Source organism: Phoenix dactylifera, chromosome 1 (assembly GCF_051530095.1).
Source record: "Phoenix dactylifera cultivar Ajwa chromosome 1, Ajwa_hap1_PhDact_Kaust_v1.1, whole genome shotgun sequence".
NCBI classification, from domain to species: domain Eukaryota; kingdom Viridiplantae; phylum Streptophyta; class Magnoliopsida; order Arecales; family Arecaceae; genus Phoenix; species Phoenix dactylifera.
This window is the reverse complement of record NC_143190.1, coordinates 6,071,123-6,080,310: the sequence shown is the minus strand read 5'-3', so window position 1 is coordinate 6,080,310 and position 9,188 is coordinate 6,071,123. Positions and strand designations below refer to the sequence as shown.

Sequence of the window (9,188 nt, the reverse complement as noted above, 5' to 3'; positions counted from 1 at the left end):
GACTCGCGACCCGACCGGACCCGACCCGCATAGATCTGACCCGACTCGAATTTTAGGACCCGTGGGTCCAGATCGGATCCTAAAATTGGATCCAAACTATTTTTTAAGTCGGATCTGGGTTTACTGAATCTGGACCCGATCCGACCCGATCTATTATTTTTTTTGGGTTTATTTCGGGTTTAGTGAGCCGGACCTGGTCTCGGCTCGACCTGGACCCGAAATGGAGCGGTGGTATAAGTTGAAAGTATAGCGAGGGTTTTTTTGGGGTCCATTCCGCCTCTCCGAGGGCCTCCTCCGAGCGCCTCCTCCTCCGAGCGCCGCCTCCCGACTCCCGACTCCGGTGAGTCCCGACTCTGTGGATGATTCCTTAACAGAATCTCAGGTTTGATTCCTTAACAGATTTGCATGCAATGAAGCTAGAATCAAGTGTACATGGCGCCAGAATCCTGTGGATGATGTGTTAATTCTGTGGATAACAGATTTTTACCGTTCCTTTTGTGAACCAATTGAGAAGTCATGGAAACATTTGGTATATTTATATCTGTTGCTTTTATTTCTAGAATTACAAAAGAAAGATCAAGAACGGCAGCCATGGCGGAGTCCAGAAGAGAACTACTGGATCAACCTTCGAGACCGTCGATCCTTGGTACTCTTAGATTATCTGGCAATTGATTTCTCTTTTGTTTGATTTAGTTGGTGAATGCGCAATTTTTTCCGGTATCGTTTCCGTGCTTCAAAGCGCTACTTTCTTTGCAGAGACCCTTCTCTTGGGGAACACGGATTCTGCGCCCAAAATCCCACGGAACAATGCCCAAGTCGATGGGAACGAGGAAGGAAGGCCTCTCACAACCGCAGTACCTAAGAGTCAAGGTGAAGATTAGAAATTTATGTCCTTTTCCATTAAAAATGCTGTTTTTCGGACACTAAAGATCAATTTCATCAATCTAGAAGTACACTAGAGGTATAAATGGATTCTTCGATGAGATTGCACGAGAAGAAGTGGATTGATATTTGTTTTTTTATTTTTCTTTCACATCGAAAACTTGATTTGGCCATAGAAGTATGCTGGTACTAGATTTAGTGAGTGATAAACTAGTGGTTGGGGAAAAGGTTTCTGCTTTGTGGGTCGGCTTTAGTAGATCGATCTATAGTTTGACATGAACGGATTAAACAATAGAGCCACCTGTACTAATGCCCGTGGATACAGGGAGAGTCTGTGTAGCTTCCAGCAATGGATATGGTTTTTGTGAAGATGTCATGACAAAATATTATCAATACTGTGGAATTCACAGGTTAAGGAGGTGTTCTTTTCTGTGGTTTAAAAAGATGATGAATTTTTGCAAGGAAGTCGCTAGGTTCAGAGCAACATTTAGAACATCTAGCAGTGCTGAGAATGTTTTCCCCATGTAGCTAGAGCTAATGGTGACTTTCTTGTGCTAAATTTTTTCCCCATATGTTTCATATTTCTTCTATGGCTTTCACTATTAAGATGCGTTTCTATTCCATTTTGTGTATAGTGTTTTATACCATTGCTTGATGTGTTCACAATGGTGTAGTGTGTTGACTAATGGTGGGGAAGATGGAGCTCTAGAAGACTTGAAGAAATTCTTGTGGAGGACATGCATGTCATTATTTATAGTTTACAACATCACTTTCAGAAGAGATTTCATCGGTAATAGGTGGAAACATGTGATGATATTATTATGAGATGGTGCTTACCATACAGGTTAAGAGAACCACTTGCTGAAAAATGAGATTCTCATGGATTTTTTTCTACATTGTTGTTAGTTAAAGGTAACTGATGTGCCTCCTCAGGTAGAATAATTGGTGGTTAACCTTCATAATGCATCAGGAATATCCTTTCGTGGTAACTCACTAAGATTGCAATCTTAAGATGGATCTTCATACCATGATTTACTGCATGTTTAAGAAGGAACATAATATGACACCTCCTGGTCCATTGCGAGCTAGTTGGATGATTTGAAACCCTCTGCTGACTTGATGTGGATTAAGTGGGTGTTTGATCACCTTCTTGGTGGTTATCATCAAATATTGTGGTAAAGTTGGATGATGAGGGGGGAGGTATAGACTTTTTCTGCATTTCTTGGAAGGCCTGACATGAAAGAAGTAATTGACTTTATTGACGAAAGGCTAAATCAGTTAAAAAAAAAAAGAGAAACTCTTCATCGTTGATTGGAGTAATGATTAAAAGCTTGTGGGAAACTTATCCTTGAGAAACTTTAGTTGTTAATTTATGCAGTTATTCCAACAACACCATGCTCAAAACTCAAGTGAAAGAATGCACTAGTATGTTGCAGTGAGAAGAGATGTCCTTGGAGTAACCTGTATTGTTGGTTCTACAGTTCTTTCAGAATGCAAGAATTTAATAAGGTGGATGCTCATGCTTCAAGGGTTGGCCTTGCTAGTGGTTGTTTGTTTTCAACCTTATTGGCAAGTCTTCTCACAAGCATTTTTTATCAGAGCTCATGGAAAATGCACCTTGAAAGTTTTTTAGATTGCAGCACCAATTTTTGAAGACCTAACCATGGAAAGTTGAAGAGGTCCAGACACCAAAACTTGATGGTTGATAATACTGAAGATAAAACACTCAGGGTAATGTAGTTTCCATCATATATGGTGCTGTATCAAGGTGTTACCAGGTCAAAAAATCTTGAATCAACAAGCGGGGTAGGGAGTGGTCTATATGTAACAAGTAGACTATCTTGAGCTTATTTATTTTTCTCTCTAAGCTTTCTATTTAGTTATAGATAGTATACACTCAACTAGGTCAAGGCACTTCCTTTTCTTTAAACTGTGTTTTAGTTTGTTCTTAAACTGTTAGTATTTGCCTTCCACTTCTTTTTTGTCACAATGAAGCTTCCTGATACTTCTTTTCTTTAAGCTTCTTGATCCATTTTGTATATGATTTGTTATAATCAGCGTAGCTTTTATATACTCCATAAATTAGAAACTATTTTTCATGTTAAAATATTAAGGCTTATCAGAAAATAAAGTGATAGTTTTGATTTGCATTTCTAATATCATAATTATGATTTTATGGTAGTCATGGTCATTTTACATTCTTGTTTACATGTTATGTCTTGAAATATGTAGAGTAGTAATGGCTTCACATATGATTTAACTATTTGATCTCATTTTCTTAATTGATTTGTGCTTCAGTTCTTGGAAAAGTGAAAGATTTTTTAGGAATTATGACCAAAGCTAATGAAAAATTGGAGCTCGATACACAAGTAAGCTTTTCATTATTAGAAAGATTTGATTATTTTTCTGTTCTATTCCTTTTTGCAATTGATGCCTGATCTGCACCATTGCAGAAGAATTCTCGTGCAGACTATGACATAGAAGTTCTTAATGGGAATGAAAAAGAGTACATAGAGATGGTAAATGAGTTAGTTTGTCAGCTAAAACATAATTTAGAAATTGTTCAATCTTTCTTGGGTTTGTTGACTGATGATGGATGTAATGTGTTTGCAGGATTTGCTTTTGGGTGTTGCTGACCTCCATACTGCTGATGCTGTGGCAGCAGCTGAAGCTACATTAGGTGGCTTTCGACCAACCATGAACCCTGTTGGTAGCAGCTCCTCTGACACAGAAGATGATACTGATGATGACAATGATAGTGGCAATGAGGACACAACTTCATGTAACTTGGACAAGCCTAAGAAATCAAATCCAGAAAATGATGCGTCATTGCATGATAATAAGCCAAATAAGCGACCAAAGATTGTTGTCCTCCACTGAAATGGTTGTTTTTTACAGGGAGTGTTCCATAGCGATCACCAGAATGTAATGATCGTCACGGAGCAGCAGGTTCAGTCATTACTTAATGCTCTGCTCGATCATGAGTGTTTTTTTTTTTTTTTTTGGAAGACAACTCAACCATGAATTTAATATATGTTTTTTTTAATTATATCAAAACGGCATTTCATTTCAAATAACTCTAACATGAGTACAATCAGTCAGATCAAGTAAGAGTAAATAGTATAGCGGGCGTGGGATACAAGCTAAGCTTATCTAAATTATCTCTCCGGAATGTCGGGCAACATAAGAGGCGACCTAGTTTGCTGCACTGTTCGTCTTCTGATATACATGCACTATCTAGTAAGGGATCAACTCTCGCACCAGTCTACGGGTGTCCTGTATCAATGGGTGGCCGTCTCCCTCGAATTCAATCTCCTTAAAAAATAGGTTGTCGGCCCCTAGTATCTTTCTCGCAAACAAAATACCCTTCCAGGCCGCTCGTGGCTCCGCTCCCACTGTGGTCAAACATGATGTACTCCGTCCTCCAGCTGCAACAATTTTATCCTCATTGTTCTTGATCATAAAGCCCACACCTTCAGAGGCACCATCCTCGGCCCTGCCTCCATCGAAATTCACCGTAAAATAATCAGGAGGTGGGGCTACCCAAGAAAGTAGATAAACTTGGATGCTGAGATAACAGTACAGGTATCTCAGATATTCTTAGCCCTTCTAGGTGAGCTTGATGTAGCCAACATGGTAACCTCCACTGCACATTGCAGGGCTCTATCCATCACAATTCATGGGGACGACCTCTTGCCCTCAAACAGACGGTCGTTTCTGTCTAGCCATATATGTAGGCCAAATAAGCAACCATGATCCCCATTTTTGCGGTACTAATTCCCACAATAAAGAGAGTGGCACAGGTGAACAATTCCAGATCTGCATCGCTGTAGGGCACCGAAGAAGCACATGGCTGAGAGTCTCCTTAGAGTTCGGACATACTTCGCATAGCGGGGTCATCCGCATCTTCCGTCTGATAAGCACACTCCTGGTCGGTAGGCAGCCTCAGGCAACCTTTCAAAAGAAGAGGGCCATCCGGAGGTGTACCCCCAACCTCCAAATCCATCCGTCATTAATCCGCCTGTATAGCTCCCTACTAGTATATTGTGCTTCTTGCAATAAAGATTTCTCAGATTACATTATGTATGATAAAGGTGGACATGAAGTATATTCATGTGTCATAGCTTTTGTCGCCCCGTAGAATCATTCTAAGGTCTCTGCACAGAAAATACAGTATATAATATTAGCTATAAATTCTTACTTTTAGTATTAGTCGGTTTCAATCTGTAGTTTTGCATATAAAAAGATCATAGTTGTAAATGGAAATGCTGCTAATGTTTCTACATAAACAAACTTATTATATGAAAAATGTGAAAGATAAAATTCTTCGTAGCTCCTTTTTCGAAGTACAAGTTGTTTTCGGTCTACTGGTTTTAAGTACTCTTATCAATCTAGAAAGGAGATCGCTTCCAAGACACCAAACCCAATGGAAAAAGAATAATAAAAAGCAAAAAACTCAACATGCAATTACTGACATACCCATGAAAAACCATAGAGCTTGACTTTCATGATTTGACCATGTCTCATAGGGGAAGATTTATCAACTAGGCAGCCATAGAAGTCCTTTAAAAAGTGGACTCTAGAGCTCTCGTAGCCCTCTCTCTCATCTTCTTCCATCCTCTCTCTGTCTATTGAAAATAATTGCACCTAATGGTCCCATCTCCTATGACTCTTGTTTGGATGGATCGACGATTCTTGCTTTAGCTTACGTGTGCAACCAGCTCTATATTTGAGAGCTTTGCTCTCCTGAATTTTCAATTTCCGATGAGATTCCGCCTGGTTATTGCTGGATTCATGGATTTACTTAGATCTAGGCTTGAACATTACCACAGGAGCCTTTGGACATGGATTTTATCATATTAGCAGACAATGAGTTCCTACACTAAGAGTTGTGCACAAACAACTAGCATATTCTAGCTGCATATGCTCCACTTGGCAAATGCACCAATTAGTGTTGAGACAAAACCTTGGACCTACTTTGTCACAATCTCGGCAAAAGACCATGGTTCGGTAAAATGGTTGCATCAAATTATGTAGGTCTTGAAGTCCGGTAGTGAGCTGCAGATAAAAGATGAGGTGTTCTAGGTGTCTATTTAAGCTATGCAAGAACGGTTCTTATTCAACTCAGTTCTAAGTTTGATTAAGCTCGAGTCAAAAGTAAATGAACCAAGCGAGACAATAGGTTTTAGGTTCAAAATTAATTTTAAATCAAGCCTGAACAAATAAAATCAGTTGCCAAAGGTTAAAATTTGGGACTACCTTGGTTTAAGGTAGCTGAGACAGGAAAATTTTTTCTTTTTATTAATCACTAACAATGTCACAGATAGTAAGTCACATTAAAATACCAAAAGTATATTGATTATGTTCAAGTTGGGTTATAATGGGCATTAGTAAATGAATGGAGAATGAATTGCTTAGTAAATGCAATTTATGTTATCTTTTTAATGAGGCTGCATTTCATGTGCTTTTGCAGATACTAAAAAAATATTTGGTTCCTTTCAATTAATTTATCTAGATTGTATTATTCCACTTACGTTAAGCATGTGAGTGTATTGCATGTGAATCAATCCCTCCCAGTTGCATTTGAATTTTAAGAAGTAATTCAAATTCTTCTCTAAAAATGGTCAAATTCTTTGCATCGCGTAATGTACTATAGATTGGTTATGTTAGGGAGGGCAAATGAAAACAGAATTATACATTAGAGTTCTTTTTAGTTAGATATTGCTTGATCGTGAACAAACTTGGATCATTAATTCATTGAGGAAATGGTATTATGGTGCATTAGTTTTCATGAAAATGATTTTAATTAGAGAATGGCCAATCAGACCTTCACAGGTAGAAATTCTTAATCTAACCTACATACTTGACCTTCACAGGAACCCATTATGAAATTAGGAAGTTTGAAATAGTCATAAACAGATTTCGGTCAAATGGGTCGGCATGAATAATCCATACAATAAACAGGTCGGCTTGGATTTAAACATATTATTAACCTATTTATCAACCTATGTATACCATAAATGGATGTACTTATATTTTAAGTTTTATTAGATTAATTAAAAATATAATTATGGGATAGTGATTAACATTCATTGATAGACCGACTGGGCTGGTACTAGTTTAATCATTTTAGCGCGTCTAAACGTATTATTTTGTTAGTGGGGTTTTCTAAAATCATAAGCAATTCACTCAATTTTAACTCATTTATTCTGAGGAAAATGGTTGTCTATTACATTACTAGCCCCACTGCCCCAGAGATATGATTGGTTTCGAAGTATGAAAAGTGTCATGGTTGTGCCAAAGTCTAATGTTTGATTATTTCTTCTATTGCTTTCTGTATATTGAATGTGGCATATATGCAATCTAGCTTCATCAATGCTAGCCGTATCTCACTTGGCTTGGAAGTCTACCTGGAACTTCAATAGTTTTCTGTATTAACATGGCAAGGAACTTCTTGTTTTGATTAAAACATAGCTTTTAAATGGTTAATTATCTTTGAATGTGGTTTCCTTACGAGCTAGGTTCGCAATTGCCATTGTGGTTTCAGTTGGTTGAAAAGTTTGCCAGGGATATCAAATTAAATCCTATATAAAGAACATCTACTAGTTCTTTCAATCGACAAACGAGGCTCTGGTGTGGAGGGTAAATTGTGTAGGCTTCCTTTCACCCTAGCACCAATTTTACTTGGTGATTTATAATATCAATTTCTCATACATCATATGGGTCTTTTGCTTGTAGAAAGCAATATATGTTTATATGAACTAATTTGACAGACATTGGAATATGAAAAATAATTTAATTTGAAAATGAAAAATGTTGAGACATTGTTGCCTTGAACTAGTTGGACAATCATTTTAATGACTAAGTAATAGTGTGAGCGGTAGATAAAAGAAATTAAAACTTGAGCAAACATATTAAAAAAAACGTAAATAATAAAAATGAAATGGCAAACTAATCATATTGACAATTAAAGCTCCGCGGTTAGGCTTAGAAAAGGTTTAAAACTCCTGGAGCAAAAGAAAACCTTGGTTCAAGCTTTAACAAGATGGATGTAATGGAGATGATAGATATCAAAAAGCTCTAAAGATTGCATATTGGAGTTTTAGATAGGATTCTCACAATGAGAGGTTGAAGAATCCCATTAATTCAAAAGAAAGAAGGGTGGGAGAGAGAAGAGAAGGAATTATGACGTTTAGGTTAGGTTTACATAGAATACTTTGTTCAACCATTTGTATAAGCTACTGGCTAGAAAAGATTTATAATGAAGGATGGTAATAGAATAAATGATAATTCAAGATCAAGGAGTTTCCAAAAAGATAGGAGCATCTCATAACTTGTCCAATATCATGGTTTTTTTTTTTTTGGGGGGGGGGGGGGGGGGGACTTTTTGGCTCCGTTTGGGGAAACTTTTGGAGGGCCAAAAAGCATTTTTTGGCTCTCCAAAAATATTTTTGGATTAAAAAAGGTGTTTGGTAAAAATTTTTGAAAGCTGTTTTAGTTTTTTTAGAAAGCTAAAAATAGCTTTTGGGAGAAGCTTCATTTTGGAGCTTTCCGAAAAAACTGTTTTGAGCTTTGTCAGAAAGCTATTTTTTTGGACCAAAATGCCCATAATAAAATATAACAATCACATACTTTGTCCCTTTATAAACCTAAAAATTTGCCGAAGCCCTTTAAGAAAATTTAATGTACGCTAATAACTATAATATTTTATACCTTTATTATTATATTATACTATATCATAATATATTAATATGTTATGTTAAATAATTTAATGTTATGTTATATTATGAAAAATTAATGTACGCTAATAATTATAATATTTTGTACATTTATTATTGTATTATTATAATAATATTATATTATATTACAGTAATATTATACTATATCGTATATTTATATATTAATATATTTTATATTTTATTATGTTATGTTGTATAATGCTATGCAATGTCTTTTATGGTAATTTTGTCATACAAAAGTACTTTCTCAATTTGTTTACCAAATATATGTTAAAGTGCCACGGCACTTTAGAAATATAATTACCAAACAACAAACAATTTTTTCTAAAAGCTCTACTTCAGAAAACTTTACTTCACTTCCAATAGCTCTACTTTCAAAAGCTTTATTGCCAACAATTCTACTTTTAAGATAATATTGAGAGCAGCGACTTATTATGTGTCGAGCCCCGTCTAGTTAAAAATATATATTTGACCACCATCCGTTTGGAGAGTATGTAGTCTGCCCATATTGGGTCGTTCATTGAATGGCCACAACATACTGATATTGGGCCTTAAATCTCCCCTTAC

General features: G+C 36.5%; 1 protein-coding gene across 3 annotated transcripts; it reads left to right on the top strand.

Annotated features, from left to right (window-relative positions):
* The first annotated feature begins 229 nt into the window (after positions 1 to 229).
* On the top strand, positions 230 to 3,956 carry LOC103721771 (uncharacterized). 3 transcript variants are annotated; one of them, XM_008812106.4, is made up of 6 exons: positions 230 to 340; positions 561 to 646; positions 757 to 870; positions 3,181 to 3,251; positions 3,336 to 3,401; positions 3,496 to 3,956. In XM_008812106.4, the coding sequence occupies exons 2-6, from the start codon at positions 592 to 594 to the stop codon at positions 3,760 to 3,762; spliced, it is 573 nt and encodes a 190-aa protein (XP_008810328.2). In that variant the 5' UTR covers positions 230 to 340; positions 561 to 591; the 3' UTR covers positions 3,763 to 3,956. The 3 variants fall into 3 exon arrangements, with proteins under 3 accessions (XP_008810328.2, XP_088575118.1, XP_088575108.1); XM_088718992.2 differs by having other exon boundaries at positions 249 to 382; XM_088718982.1 differs by having other exon boundaries at positions 250 to 382; positions 480 to 646.
* The last annotated feature ends 5,232 nt before the right edge of the window (positions 3,957 to 9,188 follow it).

Excerpts from the sequence above, each read along its gene's own strand:
- LOC103721771 (XM_088718982.1), top strand. The coding sequence starts at position 517 with ATGGAAACATTTGGTATATTTATATCTGTTGCTTTTATTTCTAGAATT. Across the intron at positions 647-756 it reads TTCGAGACCGTCGATCCTTG|AGACCCTTCTCTTGGGGAAC; the intron begins GTACTCTTAGAT and ends CTTTCTTTGCAG. Across the intron at positions 871-3,180 it reads CGCAGTACCTAAGAGTCAAG|TTCTTGGAAAAGTGAAAGAT; the intron begins GTGAAGATTAGA and ends TTTGTGCTTCAG.